Here is a 27,874-nt window from a genome sequence, read left to right on the forward strand (position 1 = left end):
GAAAGCAAACCTTTCATCTTACCAAAAACATGATCACTTTAGCTTTTTTTATCCTTAAATTTTTTCAAATACAAATAGATTGTTTTGAGGGAAAAGTAAGATACAGTAAAAGTAGTAAAATATTTGGTGATAAAATAAAATGTTGAGATTGCACAGGAAAAAAAGTCGCAGTGCAGACTGCCCAAATAATATGCTGTGGTTATCAAATTTTTGGAATGTTTGCCTATCAGACCTTCAGTGAGCAGAAATAATGACCCCCCAGAGATATCCACATCCTAATCCTGGGAATTTGTAAATATGTTACCTTGCATGGCAAAGAGGAATTAAAATTGCAGATGGAATTAAAGTTTATAATCAACTGACCTTAAAATAAGGAGATTTTCCTAGATTATCCCAGTGGGTCCAATGTAATCAAAGTGTCCCTGAATGAGTGAGGCAAACGAGGGAGAGTCAGAATGATATGAAAGAGACTCTACCAGCCATTGCTGGCTTTGAAAATGGAAGAAGGTCAAGAGCCAAAGAAGTCAAGCAGCCTCTGGAAGCTGGAAAAGGCAAGAAAACAGTTTCTTCCCTCGACTCTCCACAAAGAAACACAGTCCTATGAATACATTGATTATAGCCTAGTAAGACCCATTTCGGACTTCTGACCATCAGAGCAATAAGCAATAAATATTTGCTATTTAAACCACCACATTCATGATAATTTGTTACAAGGGCGATAGAAAACTAATGCAAGAGTAAAGTAAAGCCTGGAAGACACCTGGAAAATTCTGGTTAGATGCATTAGCCAACATCCCATAGGGCATAAATCAAAGTAGCCTGGTTGTATAGTAGCACAATGCCTCCATTTTCTTAGATGCAGGTCAACGTTAACTATATAAAGCATACTAAAATGATTTATCATTACACAGATGGTTTTAGCCAACACCTCTTTAAAAATCATAATATAAATTACCATAATGGAGAATAACTCAAAAATGCATTGAAATACTTAAAGTTTTAAGGCACATCATATATCTTGTTCGAATGATTAATTATACTGCTCCATTCTGAGTCATGAAAGAATTCACCATGAGACCACTGGTATAAATGCCCCAGTGATAAAAATGACCTGGACAACTAAATCTTCAAAGCCCACTGCAACAAACATTGATTTACGGCTTATTAGACTCCACCCAATTAAAAACTTGAAATGGAAAGAAAAGGAGCAGGAAAAAAAGAATGAAGGAAGGAGGAAAGGAAGAAAGGAAAAGAAAAAAAATTCTTCTCTTTGATCAGCCACATTTAGATAGTCGAAAAATAACCATTGTTAGCTGGAATGTTTTGGCATCAAGGCAATTTCTAATTCCTACAAATATTTGCTAGTAACAATAATATATTAAACCACTAATATTCACCAGCAAAAATGTACTTTTAACTGAGTATCCCAGTTGATGTGTTAGCTCAAACCAGTGCCTGAGAGAATTATACAGAGATTCTGCAAGGTTTTGTAGAAAGAAAATTGGGTAGATTTCAGGAATAGTTACTGAAAATAAGGCCTCAGGAGACTGGAAAAGTTGGCAGCATAAAACACTAGAAAAGAGAGATGCCAAAATATTAAGGCGAGGATTGCAACCAAGGCTAGCTGCACTGTGGTGCCCATCCCAGAATATCTACCCCTCCCTTCATGTTGCAGGCCTTACACCTGAAGCCAATACCCAGAAAATCAATCTGATTGTTCTTCCAACAAGTAACCTCCTTGAAGGGTCTTTCAGCATGAGGCTAGACAAGGACATTTTTAAAATGTGGCCCTTCTGCCTGCTGCTTCTTTTTAGTACTTTTCAGAAATGATAGAAATATAACTTTGGATTTTTTATTATCATCTAGGTTAGGGTTATCAGTCTCTGTTATCTCCTGGGGTGAATGGCTTCCAGATCAAAATTTATCCTAGATTTAAAAAAGAATATTATCTCTTTAGAGGAAACAACTATATACTATATACTATTATTTCATTATTTCATATATTATTACATATATATATCAAACGACCTGAGTTTGGGCCCTAAGAGGCTATACCACTACAAAAGGAATACCTTACTGCCAACTGGACACAAAACCAGAGGTCTACTGTGAAGTGATACCTTTAAGAGATCAAGGGACCAAGAATGAAAGAAAAAAATTCTACCAGGATTGCTGTGTCTCCAAACGTTTTCCTCTGTACCCTGGATAATGTCTCCTAGGAGTCCCTTTATTAGAAAGCCTCACATCAGGGCTTTTTGTTCTTCCACAATCCTCCATGAATAGATGTATAACTTGGAGAGGCAATATCTTAAAAGCTGTCATCAACCAGTCACTTAAGCAGGATTATCTGAAAGCCAATTGTTAACAAGTACCAGTGTTAACAGAACACGTGATAGGCACTAGGGTGAAAAGGAGAGCACCAGGAGAAACAATAAGCACCTAAAAATAATTAGAAATTGCAAAAAAACTCATTATGATTTTTCTTGACATTTCCTAGGGCTATAACACTTTTGATAATCAATGCATAAAATAAATACAAGATGTAAAAATACAAGGTTATATGACTAATATTTTTAGGAAAATATAACTTATGACTCAGATGAATTGTTGTATTTTTCAAAAAGGTTGCCTCGAGAGGATGTAAACATTCCAGTGATGTCGCCACGATTAAAAGCATCTTGATAACTCCTCTTCTGGAAATCGCTTCACAGCATGTGTCCCTTTTCTTTCAATCTCTTCACTGATAGTAATAGTTCCCAATTGAAGGTGGTTTGACATCAGAAAATTACTAAAAGTCATTCCGAGCCAAGTGTGAAGAATTCAGAGTGAACAGTTAACAGTGAATGAGTTCAGTTTTTGGTCAAAATCACAGAACAACTAAAAAGCAGTGAGATTAACTGTATGGCTCATTAACCAGTATGAATCTTAACAAACAAAGAAGAAATCCATTAGAAATCCATAAATAGCAGAAACTTGTTGAAACGTTGGGGTGCAGAGAAACATTCCAACTTAGCTCCAATGAGAACAGACAATGCCCTATGGCCAAGGTTGCAAGACTGACACAGGACTGACGCAGGAGAAAGAAATTAAAGCTACATTATAACTTTTTTGGGAGGTAATTGTCAATTGTCAACCTTCCTAGGAATCGGTAAGTCCTCCCCAGGGTACCTATAGCTCCCATTATAACCCTTATATACTATATCATAATTATTCCTTTACAAGTCTATCATCTCCACAAGACTGTGAGCTCCTGCTTTATATTCCTAGTGCAACGGGACACCAATAATTGGGGGTTCAATAGAAGGAATGTACAATGCTCATTTGGACATGTGACCTCCGGTAGTCTTATTTAAGCTCCTTCCTTATTTAGAATCATATAAGTTGCTGGGGACACATCTTAGGCAAACTTCGAGTTCCACCTTTGCTTTCATTAATTTTTAGATATTTTATCAAGGAATATTGGAAAGTTGCTGATAAAAGAGAAAGTCTCAAATTTGTTTGTCCCTTACAGCTTTTTCAATGCAGCTGGGATCCTGAAAATTTCAAAAACATTCAGTGTTTAAAATATTCCTATCACTTAGCTGGTTGGTACTTACTGACATCTGATTTCCTCTGGGATAGTGAGAAAACTCAGCCTCCTGGCGGGAAAAATAGAGCAAGTGTAAAGCTTTACAGGATGCTACTAGGGGAAGAAATGAGCAACACATCCGACTATCATAAACTGACTCTACCGGAGAGGATGCTGAAGGATCAAGGGGAAGCGAGGATGCCTACAATGCGATGTCTTTTAGGAAGATTGCCAAGTGCAGAATGTCTACTTTGCTAAAGTCATTATTCTAGCAATCTTCTTCCACAACTTGAAGTCTAGTGAGACGGTTAATATTAATTTTTCTGAACGCAGCTTTCAAATATGCCAGTATGCCCCCCCCACACACATTTCAATGCTCACTAAACTGGTTTATTTTTTCAGCTTGCAAAGATGAATGTATGACTGTTTTAAGCCTTAAAGTAATTTTAGCTTATGAGGATATGTGTGCTCATGTGTGTGCGCGTGTGTGTATGAGAGAGAGAGAGAGAGAGAGAAAGAGAGAGAGAGAGGAGAAGCTGAAGGAGCACAGGACTTTGTTTTATTCTCTAGCATTTTCCTCAGGGCTTGATATGTTTTTCAGAGCTTTTCAACTGTAAGTTTAGGGGGGAAATGTAGGCACTCATGAAAGTACAGAAAGATACAACTTCCTCTCTATATTCCCTTAGTACTTTTATTTTTTACTATCTTTTGCCTTTGATGAAAAAGTCCCTCCCCCACCCACTTTTTTTTCAATTATTCAATAAAGAGGCCCAGCAAGAAACCATCTTAAATGATAAAAAAGAAATAAGTCAAACATTTTTTGGACCCCTGAGCAAAATCCTTCATTTTTTTCCTTTTGTAAACTGAGACTTTCCTCTCTAGTTCTGAAGCATATTTTTTTCTTCAATAAGAAATTTATGCTTTTACTCAGAGCAACACAATAATATGTCTTCAATTCTCCTCCACGGATGAGTGGTAGGGATAAAAGGACAACATAATGCTGCTATTTTTGGCAAAAAAATATTCTTTTTTTTTTAAATTAGTTCTTCCAGACAAATAGGTAGCTTCAGCTTTGACATCATTACTTCATTTTTACTTAATTTTCCTCCATCTTCCCCAAAGAGAGTTTGTTTACTATAACATGTAATAGAAATTACGTTCATCAACATTCAATGTTTCACCGTTTGATTTTTACAGTTTCTTACTTTTCCCATGGAGTTTTGAATACATCAGAAAAATGAGATGAAGAAAAGATGAGTGATCTGCTCAGCATCAGAGATCAAGACCAAAATAAATCTTATAAAATTGGCATCTGCCTCTCAGCCAGGATTGAACCCACTAATGCGGAGGCATATTATATGGTAAGTCATGCTTTTTAAAGACGTGAGGATCTCTCTGCATGTCAACGTCTTTTTATATGAAGCAGAATGTGATGAATAATTTCTTTGGGGATACTAAAGAAAATCCAAACAAAATTCACCGCTCAAGTGGCAGCACGCTTTTAGTCTTTACTAAAGATCAAGAAAGCAACACATAGGTCAGCTCTGAACACAAGATAAATTGCACAAGTATACATGACACAATAATTAAGCCTGGGAATAGTGCAAGATTTCCTTTGTTTAGGCTTCACACAAATAACTTTCAGTTTCTTTGCATGGCATCTCTGTAGGCTGAAATGCAGAACTGAACATTTCTGATGTAGAGTAGAGAAATACATACAGACATATATATGTGTAGATTACAGAAGCACTACATACGGATTAATTTTTTTGTAAGCAATGTCCACGCTTCCTTCACAATGTGCATGCGCTATCTTACCAACTGTAACGTGACATGGTGGAGACATGAGGCACTTTAAGTCCTTCAAGGATGTAACTCATCTAATGATTAACAAACAGTATTACAGATAATATTGGAAAGCATAAGCATTCAGTAAGACTAAGTTCTTCATTAAACCTTTTCTCAGGCTAAATAGAGCAGTTCCGTGATTATAAATGCTAATTTGCCATTAGGAGTCCCTGCCTAGCGCTCTAGCAACGACTGTTTTTGTTTCACAAAGGACAATCAAAAAGTTCAAAACTAATAGCCATGAATTCTCAAGACTACATAAACATGCATTTTTATTACTTGTTTACTGTGTAAAGCAGGTATTCATACTATTTATTACCCGGGACTGAAAACAATTCCTACTTGCATAAGTAGATACAGAAAAACTTGCGGGGTGTATCCAGGAAACATTTTGCTAGAGTGATAATAAGATACATAGACTGACTCACTGATTTCACCAGATTTTTACAGTGTGGTTATGCAAAACACACTGCATTCTTTATCTTTTGTACTCTTTTTTCCCTTCCTGAAAATGTACCAACAAATACCAAAGTTTATAGATTCATAGCTATTTGTCCATTTTCAGATGCTAAACTTGAACAGCTTTTCAACTTAAACTAAATTGTTCCATCCCCTACTTTGCTTATAGTCTACTGACCTAGAAATTTTAGAATGTATTTATGATGCCCATACTTAGTAGGCCAATTAAAACACTGACTAATTTCCAGAGTAGTTTGATTTTTAAGTCAGTTGTCTCCAAAGAGGAGTTCAACTTTTAAGAGAAAAGTAAAGAGGTGCTGTGTTAGCTCTGTAAGAATTCAAGGGAGGCCTGGAGGAGACTGGTTGGGTTCTTTATCACTTTATCATACTTTCTCTCCATTAACAGGAAATAATTGCAATGCTGGCAATATTTTTAACACCTATTGTTAAGGAAACAAAATTCTACAAATTCTTAAGTGGACTGTGGAAGTAATAGGCTCAAAAATTTGGTTCGCTGGTTTTGAGGCTTAAAAATTTTAAATCACTCCCAAAATACAAAGATCAACTCAGATCACAAATATACAGAGATTTTATACAACAGAACCCAGAGTTATATTACAAAGATACATATTTTGGGACATTGCTTCAGTTGAATAAACATCTTATAATGAAAAGTGTCATCAACACATTAAGAAAATCCTACCATAGCAAAAAATTAGTACATCATTATTTTCATAAAGAATCTACTTCAGACGGGTTTTGACGGTCCCCATTTGCACTTTAGGTGATTTAAAATGTGTGTCATAAAGAAATATATTAAAAGTTTAAATAAAGAAACAGAATGATAATATATTTTAAGAGAAAAATTGTGAAATGACATAGGTCGTATTTTAATTGAATGTTTAATAATGAGCACCCAACTTAAGGAAGACCGGAATAAATCATGGAAAATCTTTTGTAAGGAATTCCCTTTCACTTTGCTTTCTTTCAAATGTTGTGAATGCTTAGGGGAAAAAAAAACTCAAGAGAAAAACATATCTAGTCACAAAGTGTACGTTTTAAAAATCTTCTAGTTAAAATTTTATTTTGTATAAAAAGGCATTTCCTGTCCCAAATCAAATGGCAATCCACACAAAATAAAGGTTTTTTCCTAGTTGTATTAATAACATGCATACCAGATTATGTGAATACTGAAAGAAAAGAAGAATATTAAAATAAAATTACCAAAAAAAGGAAAAGATATATTTATGAGGTGTTCCCCAAAGCACAGAATGGGTAGAGAGAAGACGACGAAGGGATACTCGTCTACTACTGTCATCCACGTTCTCTTCTTTTGATTTGCACTTTGATTAAGGTTTAAGGTGGTGCTATCAAAAAAAATTGGAGTGAGTGACCTAATTTCAAGAACATAGTAAAAGGTATTAAAATAGGAAGGTTGAAATATCTCTGAAGCCTTTGAGAGAAGCAGGTGAATCTAACTTCATTCTCATAGAAATAGTAGGCTATAAAACAGACATGTTCCCTCCACTTCACATACATAGAGTGGTTGAGAGTGTGACCTCTGACGCCAGACTGTCTACACTGGAATCTCAGCTGCTTCACTTTACAAATTGTATGACCATGAGCAAGTTACTCAGCTCCACCGTGCATCACTTTCTTCATCCACAGAATGAAGATAATTATACTTCACAGGGTTGTGGTACCTATTTATTGAGTTAATATATGTAAAATATGTTGACTAATGCCTAGAATATAGCGTTCAATGTAAGTTTGGCTATTATTATTTATGTATTATTCCACCAAAGTTGAAATTCCATAGGGGAAGAGATTTTTGTTCATTTCTGTTATTGCTGTTTCTCCTGTGCCTAGAACAGTGCCTTGCATGTAATCACATCATTGGCATAAAACGGTCACTCACTAAGTATTTGCTCTCTGAACTGTTAGCTGTATTACCTCTCTGTGTGTATTGTGCATGTATAAAGATATATGCATATATATCATATATGCATACATGCAGACTAATTTCTTTTTAGAGGTAAACATTAAAGAAGAAGGCAAGAAGTTTTAGTAACACAGTAAATTTTAACATTCTTGACCTAATAGCATGTGCGTTGCTTTGGAAAAAATAGGCATTACCATCTTTTGTTCCTAATGCCCTACAGAAATGCCATCTCTGTCTCTAAAACTGATTCTCATGTTCAACAGTTAAATACACTGAAATGCAGATTTCGATGCAATAAAAAAAAGCCTTTAAATTTGTGCCATAATTACTGCCACTTCCCTGAACAAAAGAACTGATTAACTTGCCATTTTTAATACAGGGGGTCAAATGTAAAATTAGCTTTAGAAGCATAGGAAGGTACTTCTCAGGAAAAGTCTATTCAGCTGTTATGCTTGGTTGCCTAGAAATTCTGACCCAAGGACAGAAGGGAAGGCCTTCCTCTTCCCGACGTTGATGAGTTGATCCTGTATCACCCTAACAAAATCATCACTTCATACTTCCCATTGGACACATACAGAGTTCCCAGGCTACTCATTATGTATTTTATCACATGAATTTTTAATTTTAGTAAGAAAATAAAAAGGTACTGTGGAAAAAAATCCTCGGTCTGTCCATGGATTTCTGTCATGATGCAAAGTGTATTGCATGCATACATAATCACAGTTGATGAAGAGTCAATCAGAGTGTGGAACCAGCCTCAGTTACAAGTGCTTGGCAGCTTCCATATGCCATGAGAAATCAGACCCACTGGATCTTTGTCAGACCAATTATGCCACTGTGCATGAAAATCCACTGAGACTGTCCTCTGAAAAGAGGGATTATTAACCTACATTATTACTGTTTCAACAGACTCCCGCCCCACTTAACTCCTACTGCTTTTCATTTGGAAAATGCTGAAAATATACTATAAATTTAAGACTAAATATTAATATCATCACATCAGAAATCAAATTTGTTGGCACCTTGATCGGGGCCTTCCAGCCTCCAGAGCTGTGAAAACATAAACTTCTTTTGCTTAAGCCACACAATCTATGGTATTTTGTTCTGGAAGCCCTAGCAAGCTGATATAGGCTCTCTCTTCTAAACCTGCTAAGAATATACAAGCAGGTATTAGGGACTAGAACAAAATGCATTCAGAAGCCTAAATATGAAAATTAAAATCTATGCTTTTGTCATACTATGCTGGTAAAAATTCTGAGATTTGGAGAGAGAAGTATGTTAGAGGGGAGTTGTCTGCAAGTAGCTTAAGGCCCCTTGCTGTACTAAGAGGGGACATAGGAAAGGTTCTGTTTTGCTTTTCCCCAGTTACATATGTTACACAGAGATAATAATAGTACCTGCCTCCTGGAGTTGTTAGGAGAAGTAAATAATATAATGTAGCGGACCCTTGGCAGAATGACTAGCACAAAACAAAAGCTAAATAACTGATAGCTGTTAATGTTAGAGGCTTGGCATGAAGACTGAAAGAAAGACTCCCAGGAAAGACTGCACGAAAGAAGAAATGACTGTTAAAAAGTGATGGAGTTTAAAAAAAGTGTCAAAACGGATAATATCAAACTGTCATAGCCTTTCTTAAACTACTTGCTTTACAGCATCAGCTCTTTCTCCTCCTTCCTCACCACTGATGAAAGGCACTGAAAGTTTGTCTGCCAATATCCAGTGCCTACTGGCACACGTGGGGGCACACACACTCATTTGCACCTTGATTGAGGATCAGCGTGACTTTGAAGAAATCAACCAGGATAAGAGATTGTCAGAGGCTTCAAACAAGTGGTTAGGACAATTTAAAAAAAAAAACAAAAAACTTTCTAACATAATAGATAATGAAAACACCCCAAAACTGTAAACGCACCTTAACAAGGGTTTAGAGAAATTCATAGATAACTAGAAATATGATCTTAAGTTGCGGTAGTGCTTTACAAAGTCCCAAATGTTTTATGTGACTCCATAAATTCTGTCATGTAATCAGAGCAGGGGTTATTATGTAAAATGACAGAAGATGAGTTTCAAGTTTCCAGAGGCTTCAGGACTTGAAAGGACTTACACAGGTCACACTGGCCAGTCAGTGACAGAGCCAGAAGGTAGATTTTCAGATTGCTTTATTCAGTTCATTTTCTATTTTGCCAGAGACCTTAGAGAAACGAACCAGTAAACAGAAGTTAGGCATTTCAGGGGCTCTAACCTAAAATTTCTGTAGCCTGATCTACCCTCTGCAATCAGAATTGAAAAGGAGGAGAAGTGTTAAAAATTCAAGTTTCTGGGCTTTAGTACAGACCTCTTAACACTCCATTTCTGAGAATTGAAATAAACTAGGATAAGAAACAATGACATGACAATAACGTGGTGACTATCTTGATTACAGTAGTCTAATAATAGTAGGGAGAAGGGGAGTACATTGCCATGCAGTGATTGTATGCTCTTCCTTCTTTTTTACTCCTTTGTTCTCTCTTTCTCCCAAAAGTATGGGAACAGAAAATGAATGGAAACAGAGCACTTGGACCTGATATTCTAGACTGAAAATCAAAACCAAACCAAAACAAAACACCTGGTCCAAGTGGGAGGAAGTGGATGTTCACTACTTTTTGACATTAATCTTGCAATCGATCATATTAAGCCATGACATTTAGTTGCATCCTTATGGTCACCAGGGCCCTGGACCAAAGTTCAAAGTCACAAACATGTGCCTTTGTCAGGCCTGAATATCCTTTTCTGATATAATCTCACCCTACCTCCCCACTCCTAGCTGGGGTTCAAGACACTTGGTGCCTTAACAGAGTTCTCAGTTTTCCAAGCTCCTGAAGGCTGCTCATCCTTCCTCAAGGCCCTAGTCAAAATCCCCACTTCTTCAGGTCTATGGATCTTTGTGAGGTGCTGGCCTAGTTATCTGCTTAAAGCAATTATACCAAGGTGTGCCAAAGACTGAAGTGAACTCCTTCAGAGGTTATTTGCAATTTAAAAGAGATGCTTCTTGGAACATTCAGCGTCCTCAGGAATGCTTCTGAGTTTCAAGCCATTTTTCAGCTCCCACCGCACTGTCCACCATTCCAAAGTAAGGACATATTCCCTCTCTGGACCTCTTTCCTTCGTAAACCAAGTACATGTTTCTCTTTACAGATAGACGAAGCAAGCTCTCACCTTTAAAAATGACTGCTCACCATGGGCAGTCAGAATGAAAATGGAAACATATCCCCTACCAGTGAGCATGGGTTGCACAGTGAATGAATAATATCCTCAAGAATATATAAATTAACACATACAGAGGCTCATGCATGTGTTTGGGCATACATGTATCTATTTTTCCCACAGATAAGGATCTCCAGAAAAGTACTGAAAACCCATATGTTTGCACGGTCTTTTTCATACCCCCTCACAATATATCACAAGTCTACGGTGCGACCAATACCTCCCTTACTTGCCTTAAATATTTCCTTTAGTTTAATCTTTTTTTAAGGGTTTGGTGTTTACAATACCACCAAGGAGAAGAAAGGAGAGGAAATCAGAGAATTGCTCATTTGCTACTGAAACAAGAGTCATACACCACACAGAGAAGACAGGGACTGGAGCCAACACAGTAGGTAGTCTTTTATCATGGAGACATCCTCCCAGCAGGGAAAGAAAATCACAATTAGCATGCTCTCAGAGTCTGATATAAAAGTGGCCACACCATAGTTCAGTGATCCAATGTGGATGGAACTTCAGGCTACCTACCACCAGGGCACAGGCCCTTTGTTTGTTTATTCAACAAATATTTATAAGCGTCTCTTATATGCTGGGCACTCTAATAGGCACTGGGAATACTATGATGGACAAGACAAATTTGGGGGCAGTCCCTCTGAGTTTCACATATCCTTTGCCTTATTTATATGATTTTTCCTATCTATGAATATAAGGGCCTTGTTCTAGCCATCGTTTTAATTACACCCCAAAGCCTTGTACCATTTATTAAAGATACAGCAAATCAATAAATTCTTTATAAAATGAATGGATTAAAAAAATCACACATATTGAAGAAAAGTTACAGACAGAAAATTATTCTCAGAGAGATATTTCAAACTGGAATCACTTCCTAAGGAACTTGATAGTTTTTCTAGAGATGACCTCAAGAATAAAGTTAGGGTTAAAGTGAGTTAACGTAATTCTTGACAGGTTCTTTTTGTTTTAAATCACATATAGAGTTGCTGTTTACAAATCAGGTTAATTAATTAGATCTCTAAATTATACTCACAGCACTATTTTTTTTGGTAGTATGAAGTGCAGTTTGTGACTGGAAAATGTTTGAAATACTGGGCCCGTTCTAAGGAATTCTTTTGGGAAGATTTTCCCCAGATAAGTCTGAAAATATACTATATTCAAAAGCATAAATTTCACAACTTCCCCCTAATTCTTTCGATATGCTTGAATTCTGACAGGATATTTCTCCATAGACTTTTTAAAGTTCTTAAGTCAGTTCCATCAGAGGCATGAAAAAGGCTGCTCATTACTTCGGTTTCCTCACCTCAGAAATAATAATGACACTTTTCCTCACAGATTACTCTAAGGAACCAATGAGAAAACATGCATTCAACACTTTGAAGCTTAAGAAGCATGATGCAAATATAATCTATCATTGTTCTGCTCTATAATCTTTCTTGTAATATATTAATTTCATGAGAACAAAGACTTTATCTTATTATTTTTTGTATACCCAGGGCCAGTGCTGACATTAGATGTGTTAAAAGACAGAAACTTTACCTAAACTTTATCTATCACTAGCATTCTCATATTCCTCTTTAGATTTTGTAATGGAGACTGAATTATTGCCTTGTATAAAACAAAACCTCCAAACATTAAAATATATGGGACAATGGGTAATTTGTTCTGCGTCTGTCTCCATCTGTCCACAGGCACCTCCCTAAATGGTAAATTCCAGTAACCAAAAAAGAGATTGGTCAGGAGACCTGAGGTGGAATAACAGTTGGGAGGAGAAGGGTGGGGCAGAAGGGAAGTCTGTGTAGGGATAGACACCAATGGCGACATGTTCAAAGACTGGAAAAAAAAGGCAAGGGAATGATAATAGGCTTCTCAAAAGCTTGTTGCTGTTGATAAATGCTGCTGTAATAGCATGCTGTCCATCATTCTGATTCAGCTTAACAGTACACTAAAATCCTTGGGAGTGTTGGTAAGTTTTTTGTTTTGATTTATTACATTTTTCTAATCATCATCATAAACAGCGATAGTTTGCCACTCTAACAGTCTGAAGTGGTGGTTCTCAACCCTTTTCAACTGCTTCCAGTCACAAATTTTTTACATAGTAACCATGAACAGGAACACACACATGCACACAAACACAACTGAAACTTGGATTGCACAAGACAATATTTACTCTTACTATATGAGTGATGAACTCGGAATGTTTCTGCTTTATTTCATATCTTTCTAATTGTGGTGAAGACTCACAAACTGATTCATATCCCAATAGTGTGTTGCAACCTAAGTTTGCAAAACGCTGCCTTAGAATGTTCTTCTTTGTGAAAGTCTTCATAAATATTCCCTCTCTGCGGTTACACATTAGATTATCCCAAAATTCTGGACTTCTTCCCCTCTATAATTTGTAGTTCCATTGATGATTTGTTACCAGATTCACTGTTTAAATATATTTAAGAAAGTTTGCTACTTGAATGAAGAAACATGACATTTCCAAGAAGCAGAAAATGGTAAGTTTTTCCCCACCAGCTTCTTACACTGTTTCCTGTGCTCAAAACAAAATAAGAAGTTGAGGATAATTAGGTTTTATTCATAAATTTCACTATAGCCTCAGTGATGTGTCTGAAAATTTTCTTTTTTGCAAAATTAAATAACAGGCAATAGAATAAAAAGCCAAAAATATATACGTTAGAGGTTCACGTGGGTTAGAGTGTATTTCCTATCATTCCACATTTTAATGTTGTTCAAATATTTAGTTATTTTTCTTAAAAGGCTTTTATATTGGCAATGATTCACCAAAAGAAATCTCAAGAATTTGACATTCTTAGTATTTCAAAACTCGGGGAAAATTTCAATAGGGCAGATGATGCCATAAATGTATTCAGAAGTTATCAAAATTTACACATGGAACACTTATATTTAGGCATACAAACACATACGACATAACAAATAGAGATGTAAATGTACAAACAAAGAGAGTTAGTGGGACCGTCCAGAGGATTCCCTGACTTACCTAGACTATCACTTATACAACTAAAATCGGCCACTTGCTCTCGCAATAATATGTAACAGGCTAAATTCTCCGAAGCTGCTTGAATTTACGTTATCTGACACCAACTAGAATAGCCTTCAGATAAACGTAGCTCACAAAAACAGGAGCCACATATTCTTTCTGAAAGTGACCAAAGTGACGTCAGTAAATCTAACTGAAAGGTTCTAACTTTTCGTAAGGAATTTAACCAAAAACAACTTGAAAATTCTTTAGTCACTATTTCAAGATTAAGGAAAAATTTTCCATTGGAAATACAAAATTAATCTTTCAAATTTGTTTCATAGGCAATATTTTTTATAAATGTTATTCAAGACCCTTGCATACACATGCGTGAGACAACACACAAACACACACTGTGGCATTTAGAAACACAAACAGAGAATGAGCACGAGACACTGTCCGTTAACAGAACTATCTCATTGGCGTAGAAAAAAAGGTGTGATTACACAACAACTTTAAAAATATTGATGAATTTAGGATTTTATTCGAAGTTGGTATTGAACGTATTATAGACAAAGACTTACTAGACCCAGTTTTCCTCGGTTCACACAAAGCCAGAGTCTTAAAATTATTTTTGACATATGCTTTTGGGGTTTTTTATAGGCTTCACTACTGATTTCCGCTAACCACCTCTTCGAGAATAGAATTCCTGGTGACTTAGACATCCATTAGTAGCACATTTCTTTATTAATACTGTTTCTTTTATATGTTTATTTATTTCAATACTATTTTTCCTTAAATGAGAAAAAAAAACTTGAAAATCAAATGCACAAGTGGAACAAGCAGTGATTGGCTGACACCCCACGGCCAAGGGCAGGCTCCAGCAGCTTTCGGAGTAGCAAGGTCATCAGAGTATGGTGCATAATGGAGCATCATATTAGAGTGGAATTCAGCCAAACACAGTAATGTATTGATGTAGATGCATCTGAAAGAAGGAAAATAAAGATTTATGCAGGTACAAAAAAAATGCGATGAGAAATTTTCCCCAATGTCTTATTCCCAATCGGAATGCTGGGGTAGAGGTTTTGGAGCAGAGAATTTTTATTTGCAAATTATGTGTTTGTAAATAATAAATATGCTCAGGGAAAAAAAAAAGTTAACTTGTCAGGCGAATCCTTCTCAGAAGGTTTAACAGTTTTTTGTTTGTACACAGCATTAGAGTTCAATACAAACATCACTAAAGTCCTGAAAATAAACCTTTATTTCGCCTTTAAAACATTAATTCACCAGAAGTGATAATTAAGATTAGTTTTAGTGGTTTCAGCTCAATTCTTCTTGGAATGTGAATTCTCCCACAACACTAATGCTAAATAAAGCACTGTGTAATGTTCCGAAACAGTCCCTGCTTTAGAAAAGATTCTAAGGGCTTTTAAAATAAATACGAAAGAAAAGCAAAGCTGACTCAAGATATATATGAACAGATCTTACTATTTCTATAGAGTCATAGTAAATAAATGGATGGGAAGCCTTACTAGAGTCTAGAAATTGGTTATATACAGCTTAAGCATAAAGCTCTAAACAATTATTATACTAAATTTCCTCCATAACCCCCACCACCACCCTCCCCCAGGAAAAGAAATAACGTTAAAACGTCTTATAGCATTGGTGGCTATGGCAAAGCAATGGTTCTGTCACACTATATTTAGTTTCAAAAATAGTTCAGATTTCATTTTTGAAATTAATAAGCTCAATCATTTCTATGTTATCAATATGTAAATTTAGAATCTAATACACTATTTTGGTTAACTGCCTAACAAGGAAGCAATCCAACTGGAAAATAACAAACTGTCAAATGCTTCTAAAAACTTGCTAGAAAACAAATTTAGAGGAAAAATTAGTTCATGATTGTGTGTTAGGGATGCGACTAAGGTAAAGGGCACCTGCAAAGAAGCGTAGAAGCCAAAAATATCATCAATACTGATGGAAAAGATAAAAGACTATCCCAATTAGAATGCAAAGAAAGTTTCATACATAATTTATAGAAAGCTTTTATTAATCTCCATTAAAATAGGTTGCTACTGAGGAAATAGTAAATGCTGGATAGAAGCTTACATCTCTTGTTACTGTTCTGCTAAAATTAAAAATTCTGTCAATTAACTTGTTGAATATACATTCTAAACCATGTTAAGTCACCTTAATGTATGTCATCAACTGCTATCTTCCATAAGGGGGAAAGAAATATTAATTTCTTTCAAAATCTATAAAATTTGAATTACAATTTCCCCAGTAATTTTACAGATAAAAACTAGAGCCCAAAGCAGAATTATATTCTATTGTAAAAATGTCATTCTTCATAGCCAAATATAGTTATACTTACATAAATACATCTCCACAGATTTCTATCACTGTTGAAATATATACAGAGAAGGCTGCAGAAATTCACTTTTTGTCTAAGGCAGCATGATAAATAAAAAACTTTGGACTCCGCATTCTATGCCTTGGACTCTTGTCCACATTATATCCCTGTAATCTTGTGATCGCAAGCAAATTACTTTTTCAAACTAGGCCTCAGTTGCCTCTAAAATTATATAAAATGAGGGGACTGGTTTAGTTGGTATCTTTTAATTCTAAAATGTGATGACTCTAGTGATTTTAGATCCAGACATTAAGCAGCTAATTACAATATATTTTATTTCAGTTTTGTATATGTTTAAAGTTCAAATGTTTTCCACATATCTATGTATGAACATCACAATGAAACAGAAGTCTAATGGCACCATAGTTGGTTTCTATCAATACATCACCATGCGTTTGTGTGCATGTGGAAAGAGAGAAAGTTACTTTGCAATATAGACCATGTGCACACTTTTCCACATATGACACAGGAAGATAAAAAGAAAAAATGATTTCACTATATTCATCCTGCTGCATGATTTACTTAAAATCTTTATATGGACTTTGTGGTCTTAAGTCTTAAATCATTAATCGACTTAGGGTAAGTTTGGGATAAGGTTCAAACTGTCATACCTGGACTTCCATAAAAACTTGCATATTCATTGCAAATCAAATCAGTGGATGACCCTTTCCTTGTTTCATAACTATCCAGAGATCCAGGTAATGCTGCTTTAGTAGATTCCTCCTGACTAAAGACCTAGTCTAACTTTCATCAGCTATTAGCCTCTTCCCTATGCTATCAGGCCAAATTTAACAGAAATCCCACAATATGCAGATTCATTGTGCCTCTGGAAAGTCTTCTTGGTTATAGACAGGAGAATCATATTATAGAAACTATGCTTATAAAACTAAAACTGGAAGCTGTGGTTGGCATCACCATGTAGATGCATTTCCACTATAATATGTATGGTGTAATATACATTCACAAATAAATTGATATTTCGTTTTCTCAGCGCCTAGAACTCTAATAGATGATGGCAAGTCATCCATTTGCTTCCAGAATTGAAGTAATTTAAAAAAATAATTTCTGCCATATTTTTCACTAAGTATATAATGAATATATTGAACACAATTTGATCAATTAAAGAGGTCATTATTCAGACTACATTCAGCAGTTCCTTACACAAGGGAAACTCACCAGAGTTAATATGAATTTTTCTTGAGTATTTCAGGATCAGCTACAAATGGATTTTTAAATTAATGTTTATTCAAGCTGTATTCTCTATACTCTTGCCAAAAATAAAGTACCTTACTTTCCATTTACTAAATACAATAAAATTTTTACTTGCGAGTACATTATCTAAATAAGAGCATAGCAAGGATAAACTCAACAGGACTTGAAAATAATAAGCGAAGTGGTAACTATAGTTTTATATTGCCTATTCATCTTTCAGAATTATACTAATTTTTTAAAGAAAATTGAAAAATAGTTAACACATCATAAAACGCTGGAGATTTAAAAATAAATAGAAAAATAGGATACTTCTGCCTTTACTTTACAAATCAAAAGCACAACTGTACTTCTAGGTCACGAAACTTGAACAACCACCAATAGCAGGTTTACCAAGCAAAGAAGAATGAAATGGAAAGGTGGACATACTCTCAATAATGCTGTCAAGGATCCACATTTTGCTCGACTAGACACATTATTTAGTTGAGTGCAAAGCCTTTTCACTGAACTGCAAAGATCTGAACTAAGAAAACCAGGGTTACGTCATCAGTTTTCCTAATGTGTGGATTTCAGAAATAATTCCAGCAACTCTGCAACACACATCTTCTAGATTCTGCCAAAAAGTAATATAGAAGCTTGATTTGAATGTCTCTAGAGCCTATGAAAACAAACCAAAATGAGGCATATGTGTGTGTGGGGGGGAGCATTATTTACAAACTTTTATTTCTACAAAGCTGTCTAATTGTTATAATGTAACCATTAACAGGACTTAGCAGCAACATTTTAAAACGTCTAATTCTCATGAAGGCAAGACACTGTAATAGACATCACTTCCATTATATCCCAGATAAAGAACTATGACAAGGCAATTCAGAAAAATTATAAATAAAATGAAGGGGCTTTATGTCAGATGAAATCTCAAATTTTTAATTAATCCCTACCATAAGGAATTAAAAGAAGGCAACCCGCAGGTTTTCCTTAGACAAATTCAGTATCAAAGGGAATAAATTATAACAAAACCACGTGGGTTGGTTTTTTGTGGGGTTTTTTGGACAGGTTTAATTTAAAAATATATATTTTGACAGTATGGAAAAACTAAAGGTAATATCTTTTTTTAAATAAAAATAGAAAATCATCTACTTATGGTACAAAAAAATCAGAACAAAAAAGATCCTGTTTATTATGTCAGATGTCTAAACCAAATGTAACTTTGTAAATGGATCCCTTGTGCCCTGACAGCAATACTGAGGAGATGAAGGGTATCAGTTACTATTACTGATTACATTAAGGGGAATGTGTTTCATTCACCTTTATTTCATTTTAGGGAAGCTATTTATTGTGGTTAAAACCTAAAACATCTTTTGAATATCCAACGACATACAAGTTTTCCAAAGTCACTTTTGGTAAACTGCATGATTTATTCCAATGTCTTTGTAGGTTTTCTCTTCTGGTATATGGATTTCTTTGCTCGGTTAAGAGACCAACACCATACATTAGTTTATTTATAAGCATATCACTTTGCCTTTTAAGCAGGATGCCACAACAGTTTTGATATTGGCTGTTTTAAATATTCAAGAATACAGAGCTAACACCATTTGATGAGCCAAATAAAGCTTAAGAGTCAGCACAGAACATATGAGGTGATTGCATAAAATATCTATAAATCTACCACTTGATATGTCCCCTCAAAATTTTAAGATTACACAATTTAGAATGCAAATGCCAGTCAGCCACAGGACAAAAAGTCCCATTAGGATGACAGCTGAGAAGTAAATATTCTGCAGAACTCTCTTTTCGCATGCTTTTGCATTACAAATCACCATTTTTTAGGGAAATTTCTACAGATCTCAATTTATTTGTGGATGTTTATAAGTAACCTTATAAAAGTGCTGTTATTTTAGCTGGAATCATCCTTGTTTACAAAACTGATAAAAGCACCAAAAACAAAACAAAAGTCAGCTTCTAACCGCAGGTAAAGCAATAACACAACAGATACAAACTCTCCACTAGTCAAATTTCAGTTTAGCAGAAATCAATAACTCAGGCTCACGGGCATCAAAAGACACATTTACAAAAGCCATTTAGTACAATGTAGTTCAAACCCGTGTTCTCGTGGACTGTTTTGAGTATTGGATATAAAAGCATGTTAAGTCTGTTTCTTCTTATACAAATAGCTGGAGTAAAGTACAATATATAGAAAATATTTCTTGAGGAAAATAATTTTTAAAATTATGAAGGCAATAAGGAATTAATGTCTTTCCTATAATATCTCTAATGAGCCCACCAATAACATCTTTAATGAGGCTATAAAATAACTTTTTCCTTTGCCTTAATTCTTCTCAGATCACACATTCCACATGCAAAGCACACTTAATACAAAAACAATTCTTCAATGTTACTTGACATAAATGTGTTTCTTTAGATGAGCTCTGGAGGTAAGAAATATGTAATTTACTAGAGTTATTAGTGGAGTTGCTATAGTATTAGACACAGCAGTTTCCAAAAGGTTTTTTTTGTTGTGTGCACAACTTTGGTGGATGGAAAAGTAGACTTTGTGAGTATTACATATATCACACACAAGCAAAACTTTCAAAAATAAATTTTATATTTTCTGCAGTTGACTTCAAAATACACCATTTTCTTTTTACTATTTCCACATTTCAACAAGAAACAACTATGTCAAATATTCCATATAACCTTTATATTCTCAGTATATCACAATGGATACCAAAATACTCTTGCACACAGTGCATTAAGCATGAACATTTTTGTTGCTTAGCTTAAATAATGAATGGTTCATGCAATATACTTTTGTTTATAAACTCTTAATACCAAACACAAAAAGTGCAGAAGACGATTTCATATCCTCATAGAAGCCAAATTCTTAGAGATAGCGAAGTATTAAAAATGTAGTTTTGCATAAATTTGCATATCACAAATATTTTTAAACCAGCATTTTTGTCAAAGTAGTCAATATTTCAATATCTCATACACGGTACTACATTTGCATGAATCAGTGTTTGCTTATCTGCAAAATCCTGTGTAATATATAACATAGTTAAAAGTTTTATAGTGTCCAATTTGCACAGATACCACAGTAACTTACAAATTTCCTCTCTGTATACAATTATCCACTTAGTAGCCACAAAAGAAAATAATTTCAAGTTAAAGGTAACCATTCAAACAATATATACATATTTATTCTGGAAACAGAAAATGTAGGATGAATTAGGGCTGTCAAATACAAAGAGAAGTGCAAAACAACGCCTACTTTGAATATTTTCTTTCGTAGTTTAGTAAACATTGGTCTAACTTGCAAAATACAGTGGTGCACCTTGTGTAGATGGCCTCTATTAAATTAATGGTGTATGAATTAACACTAAATTCCTGCTATTAACTTTTCAAATAATAGCTTTAAAAGTGAGAAGACAAAACTTTATAGAAGATGCTCTGTCTCCTAGTTAGCAGCCCTCCTAGGATATTAAATATATTTGGGATGCATCTTACCTGTTTGCTGTACTTGTTATTGGTTTGACAGCTGTACTCAGAGCAGTGATCTGATCCAATTGAAATGTTGTCTCCTGCTCCCACAAATGTGTTGGCTGGTGGTAGATCTTGTACGGCCTGGTGTTTTTTTCCTGCAGTTGGTGATTGGGGGTGAAGCTGGACAGTAGGCAATGGGGAACTAGATTTGTAATGCCTGGCCAGGTCAGGACTGCCAGGCCCACCGTTAACCGATCGGTATCGCCCCATGCTCGGGCTGTCTGACAGCTTCTCATTGACACTATCATACCTCTGTCCATTTGGTTTAGAAGCTTCTACAGTGACAATGCTGCTGTAGAGGGGCTGCTTAGATTTTTTGTTTTTCTTGTCCTTTTTAGGCTTTTTAGATTTGTCATGCTGTTGGGGTGTAAAAAAGTCTTCGTGATCTTTTTTGCCAGCTTCGTAGCCATTTTTATTTTTGGACCGGCAGTACCTTGCCATCACCACAATTAAGATGATTAGAATCACTGTCATAATTCCAGCAACAACCCCAATGACAATACTGAGTCTCTGTTTGCTAATTTCGTAGCTTGGGTCACCAGCTATATCCTGGGTGAGTGGGGTGTGCAAACTTCTAGCTATCTGAGAGTCAATCACAGTTGCATTAGAAACACTTTCATTGACAAACACATGCACCAGAGTCGTGGTGGACTGGGAAGGCTGCCCACTGTCATTCACTTGCACCACCAACCTGTGCAAGCCATAATGCTTATGGGTGAGTTTTCCCACTAAGGAAACCACACCACTGGTGGAATCAATCTCAAACAGCTTGAAGGGATTCCCTCCCACAATGCTGTAGTTAAGGTCTGCATTGATGCCATCATCACTGTCTGTTGCCAACACTGTAGCTACTACTGTCCTGACATTACTTGAAGGTGGCAGTAAAGTGTAGGAAATGTTTCTGGGAAGGGTAACTGTAGGAGCATTGTCATTCTCATCCATCACAAAGAGAGAGACTGTGGCTGTGGCAGATCTGGGAGGATCTCCCCCGTCCACAGCCTTGACTCTGAATGTATATGTGGTCTGATGTTCCCGGTCAAAAGACATCGTGGAGTAAATGGTCCCTGTGTCATTTTCAATAGAAAAAATGTTACTGTTCTCCTCTATGTACAGGCTCATCTCCGCATTGCGCCCCTTGTCAGCATCCATCACCGTCACCATCCCCACCGGGCTGTTGGGCTGCAAGTTCTCTTTCACATAAAAGGTAAAGACGTCCTGCATAAACTTAGGGTCGTTGTCATTCTTGTCAGCCACCTGCACAATCACCGTGGTGCTGCCCTGCAGCACAGGGATGCCTTTGTCTTTGGCATTAACTTTAAACTCATACCTGTCAGTCTGCTCGCGGTCCAGCACCGTATTGACGAGGATGTCCCCAGAATCGGGATCAATGGCAAAGATCCCCATCACAGAGGACTCCAGCGAGTAGGCAATCTCCGCATTCTTCCCGCTGTCAGCGTCTGTCGCCAGCACGGTGGCCACCCTTTCGCCAGGAATGTTGTTCTCGGGAAAGTAAACCTCCACCACTGACTGGCCAAAGACGGGAGGGTTGTCGTTAGTGTCTCCCACCTTCACAACCAGAGAGTTGTTGCTGGAGAGGCTGGGGCTGCCCGAGTCCACTGCCACTATGACCACGTTGAACTCCCGGGTGGTCTCATAGTCCAGAGGGGCCGAGGTGTGCAGGAAGTACTTTTTCTTGTTCTGGTCGCCCTCTGTGTCGCTGGCTGGCTTGAGCTGGAAAGGCACGTCGCCCACCACGGTGCAGGTGACCACCCCGTTCTCGCCTTGGTCTCGGTCTGACACCTGCACCAGGGCGATGGGAGTGTCGACCAGAACGTCCTCGGCCACGCTGGCCACCCCATCCTTGAGCGGGATACGCCCGATCTTGCGGATTTCAATGGATGGCACGTTGTCGTTCTCGTCCTTGATGTTGAGGACCACGGTGGCCTTGTCGGTCTTGGGGGGCTGCCCGCGATCGCGGGCCATGACCGTGAAGCGCAGCTGGTTCACCTCCTCGCGGTCGATACGGTGCAGGACACTGAGCCAGCCTGACGTCTCGTCGAGGCGCAGCAGCCGCCGCACTGACTCGGTAGCCGCCCCGAACACGTACTCGATCTGCCCGTTGACCCCCACGTCCAAGTCGGCGGCACGCAGCTGCAGGATGGGGGTCCCAGGGGCGCTGTTCTCGGCCAGGTCCGCCTCGTACACGCTCTTCTCGAAGCGGGGGCTGTTGTCGTTCACGTCGGTGATGAGCACCCGCAGGATAGCCTGAGAGGAGCGAGGCGGGTCGCCCCCGTCGCGCACCCGCAGGGTCAGCTCATAGGAGTCGCGCTGCTCGCGGTCCAGCGCCCCCTTCACGATCAGCTGCGGCTGCTTCTCGCCATCCGGGGTGTCGGCCACCTGCAGTTCGAACACGCTGCTTCGGCCCCCGGGGTTCGCCCCGCCACCGCCCTCTGGCGCGTCCAGCCGCCTCTTAGAACCCCCGGGGCCGCCGCCGCTCGCGCCGTTCCCGCCGCCCCCGGGGTAGGGGGCGCTGTCGGCAGCCCCGGCGCGCCGGCCCTCGCCGCCGCCGCCGCCGCCGCCGCCGCCGCCGCCGCCGCCCCCGGGCTCCTGGAGCAGCTCGTAGCGCTCGATGCCGTTGCGGCCGAAGTCACGGTCGGTGGCGGTGGGCAGCAGGTAGAGAGTGCCCACCGGCCGGTTCTCCTCCACCGTGAGCGTGAGCACCGGCGACGGGAAGGTGGGCGTGTTGTCGTTGATGTCGAGCACGATGACCCGACCCTCGAACAGGTCCACCCAGCTCTGCGAGGGCCCGATCACCGACACCTCGAAGTCCAGGAAGCACTCGTTCTCGTCGAAGATCATCTGACACTGGGGCAGCTTCTCGCGGTCGATGCGCCGCTCGCTCGTGCTCAGCTCGCCCGTGAGGTTGTCGATCTTCAGGTACTCGGAGCCCGACTCGAGGCTGAAAGTCACCTCACCCGAGCCGGTCACGATGCCTAAGTCGGAGGCGACGTTGCCGATGCGAACGTCTGCTGGGCCCTCCTCGGCCAGTCGGTACCGGAGGAGTTGCTTGGCGGCCGCCAGGCTGAGCGACAGCGGCAAGAGGAGACAGCAGCCCAGGCACCAGCCGCGCGCCCATCCCATGGTCCGCATCCTCAGCATCTTCTCTTGCTGCTGCTGCTATTGCTCCTTCTAATCACAGCCCCCTCGGCGCCCCCCTCCTCCGGGGCCGGCCGCCTGCCCTCCTCCCAGTCCTCTCCCCTCTCCGGGAAAGGAAGAAGCGATAGGGAGAGGTGGGAGGGGGCAAGAGCAGCGTGCAGAGTCGGCAAAGGGAAACCAGCGATAGATCCTTCTTTTTTTTTTCCTCCTGCTTCTTCCGAAAGTTATTGTTTCATAATTCATGCAATGGGTGCTAATCGCCCGCTCGCCGGCCGCCGTTCAGTCGCAGTACTCACAGTTCACGGGACACTGCGCGCCGCGGGCTCGGCGCCCCCCCAGAGTCATCCCCGCAGCGGGCGGAGGATCCCGGGCTCCTGGCCCCGCTCTGTCGGATGGGGCCGGAACCGCTCCGGCAGGCGGGCGGTGGAGCCGGGAAGCGGCGGGGAGCGAGCCGGCAGCCTCCCCCGCCTGCCAACCCCGCTGGTCTTTGCTGCTACTGGAGTTGACTCCAATTCACGTTCCAGCCACTCACTCCAGAACCAGCTTCTGCTCCGGCTGCCCAGGCAAACGTGAGTCGCTTCCTGCACGAGGCGCCGGGGCCAGCAACAAGCCAGTCTCAACTCCGACTCCGCTCAGGCAGCGGGGGAGCCAGTCAACAGATCGAGAATGAAAAATCTCCGGCAGGTCGCTTCGGGCACCGTGCCGTGGAGAACAGTCGCGTCACAGAGCGGTCCGCGTCCGGGTAACCCCCGCGCGCCGAAGAGCAGCCCGAGCCATCTTCAGAGACGCCCAGAGAGTCAGTCCCTTCTCACCCCCGAGAGCTCGGGTTTCTCTTTTTTCTTAACAACTCTGCGCAAGGTCATTAGTCACGAAGCCGCCGCCTGAAACCGCAGCAGCCGTTCGCCCGCGGGGGCGAAGGCTGAGCCGTGCGCACCGCGCGGTGCCTAAGTTTGGGTTCGCCGCCGCAGAGTCCGTGCCTTTCCTCACCTGCATTCGGCCCGCATGTCGGAGCACTGGGATCTGCAGCGCTGTGCGCGATTCAGGGAGGAGATTGCAGCCTCTCTCTCTCTCCGTTCTCTCTCGATCCCTCCCCTCCCTCCCTCTCTCTCCTCCCTCCTCCTCCTCTCTCCTCCCTCCTCTCCTTTCCCCTTTCCCCTTCTCCCACTCTCTCTCCTGCACGTTCCCTCTCCTTCACTCCCAGTCCCAATGCTGGCAACTCGAGCTGAACTTGATCCCTTTGCAGTTCAAAGGTGAGCAAAAGAGGCTCGGTGCGCAGGCGACGTTGGCCTGGCGAAAGCCCCCGGCCGGGCTCCCTGAACGGCAATTAACAAAGATGCCCAATTCTGTCCGGATTTCCGAAGAAAAGCCAAAGGCATTGGGGAGGAGGGTGGAGGGGGAGGTGGAGTCAGAGACAGCTGCCAAGTAGCTTAAAAAAAAAAATCCAGTTTGCCAAGGGGAGAAAAAGTGCCAGTCGGTTGTTGCCTCGGAAGTGCCCTGGCACGGCGGGTGAATTCCGCAGTTGTCTCGTCCCCTTTCGCGTCTGGGAGACTCTGGCGCGGGTGCTCCTGCCGCCCCTTGGGCTGTCACGGCTCGAAGACACTGAATGGCAAGTGGGAAGCGCCCGCTCGCTAGCTGCAAGCCGGAAACCCGCAAGTTTGCCCAAAGTGGTGGTTGCTGCTGGGAGCTCGGTGGCTCGCTCGCGGCTCAAGCTTGTCCCTGAAGCTGCTGTGGCGGCGGCAGCGGCGGCGTTAGCAGCCGAGGCGCGGAAACTACACACTCGCAGAGGAGGAGGGAGAAGTGCCGTGGGGAGGGAGACAGGAGGGAGTACTAGTCAGCCGCCGCGCTCCGGAGAGCCCAGCTTCAGCCCCGGGGCCCATTCCGAGTATGCACAATCCCAGGCAGTCCCCCTTAAGCCAAAGCCTGCCCCCCACCTTCCCCGGCGAGTGCAGCCGCTTTCTCCTCCCGGGGGAGGGGGGGGCGGGGGAGGGGCTTGCATGTCCTCCCGGGGGCTGGTGAATTGCCTCTTGCTCCGACTATTGCGGAGTGAGTGTGTGAGAGCGTTGGAGCGGGGGTCAGGAAATGTTTCTCCTTCTGCTTCTCCCCCTTCTCACACCGTGTTCCCCACCCCCTGGTGTCTCCTGTTGGCAATTTATCGTCTTGGTTAGGGCATGATTACCGGTGTGGCTTGGGGGACCCCGCGTGCGCCCAGGGAGCCACGCTGATGTTCTGAGAAACCGTGATGGGCTGCAGTGGTTAAGAGAGAACATCAAACTCCAGAAAGAGTGAAAGAGGGATCCTTTTTTGGGAGCAGAGACTTCGGAGGACTGGGGGTGGGGGGGCCTATCTTTGTTTAAATGCTTGGCATTCCTGTCATCGTGCTTGCTTACGGGGGTAGACCGGGTGTGTGAGCGCGCCTGGGGAATAAACACATGTTGGAAGCCTCGATATTATTTTCTGAGCAGAAACCTGCAGCCTTTAGTAACTGGCAAAGTGTAGCGTCACCTATCTGGATAAAAGGGAAATAAACTTTAATGGCAACTTTGTGTACCGAAGTGTCCCTAGCTCCTTTTCTCTCCTTCTTTTGACTTTGTGCCACTCAATCGTACATGGTATTCCCCAACGCGAGGCTTTCCCAGCTTTCAATCACGGCCACCGCAGCCCGCCTCGTCAGATTTCAGTTCTGGTTGTGTTTTCTGAATTGTAGCCATCGACTCTTCATTTATTTCAGCGCCTGTTAAACAAGGGGGCCTCGCCAGGATTAAGGGGGTTGCGGCGGGCAGGAGCTATTTGGGGAGAATTCTTACCATCTCAAAAGAGAAAAGGGGCTGCTGCTGGGATTTGGGTGGTTCTCAGCTCGTCTGCCCAATCTACAGGCATGAAGGGGCCTCCTCCTAAAGGGAAATTTAAAGCGAAAAGAAGAAAAAAGAAAGAAATCTGTCCAGAGTGGGTACTCTGCCTTTACGAGACCTATGTGAGGAGGCAGAACGATTTAAACAAGACAAACACCAATAAAGTCTACGAGCAGATGTAGCGCGCGGTTGTTGAGGCGGGCGCAGCCAGCAGGAATAGGGGAGAGGCGGCCGAGATTTCCAAGCTCTCCTTATGGGGGATCGTAGAGGCGCGGAGGGTGAAAGTGTGCGTGGTACGTGCCAGAGAGCTGGCGACTATTTCCCAGTCTGCTAAAGCAACGGCACTCCGGGGGTAGCGGCGCCTCCTCCGGGGCCAGGCTGGGAATCCGGCCTTCCCCTCAACCCCGCCCCCCCTCCACCGCCGCCGCGGTCGCTGCCACCCGAGCCGCTCTGCTCTATATCTGCAGCATCAGCGAGAAAAGCTCCGCGCGCAGACTCAGTGCGCACCGCCGCAGTCTGGAGACGGGGGGCGGGGGCGGACGCCGCAGCGCCTTTGCGGCCGGCTAAGTGGCAGTAACACCAAATCCCCCTTGAATTTGGCAAACTCTGGTTTATCAGAATGCCTCCCTCCCTCCGACACCCGATTCCC

The 27,874-nt window shown here is 40.8% G+C and overlaps 1 protein-coding gene across 16 annotated transcripts in view; it reads right to left on the reverse strand.

Moving 5' to 3' along the window:
• The window catches only part of PCDH7 (protocadherin 7), a 399,930-nt gene extending 374,214 nt beyond the window's left edge, over positions 1 to 25,716 (reverse strand). For 15 of the 16 annotated variants that reach the window (XM_070613013.1, XM_070613006.1, XM_070613005.1 and 12 more), the window contains exon 1: positions 21,185 to 25,716. In XM_070613013.1, the coding sequence (XP_070469114.1) occupies positions 21,185 to 24,379 (3,195 nt within the window). In that variant the 5' untranslated portion in view covers positions 24,380 to 25,716. Of the gene's footprint in view, positions 1 to 14,574; positions 15,038 to 21,184 lie in introns of those variants that run through there. The other variant, XM_070613012.1, reaches the window with a different exon arrangement.
• Positions 25,717 to 27,874: the final 2,158 nt, after the last annotated feature.

Source organism: Equus przewalskii, chromosome 3, assembly GCF_037783145.1.
Source record: "Equus przewalskii isolate Varuska chromosome 3, EquPr2, whole genome shotgun sequence".
Classification (NCBI taxonomy): domain Eukaryota; kingdom Metazoa; phylum Chordata; class Mammalia; order Perissodactyla; family Equidae; genus Equus; species Equus przewalskii.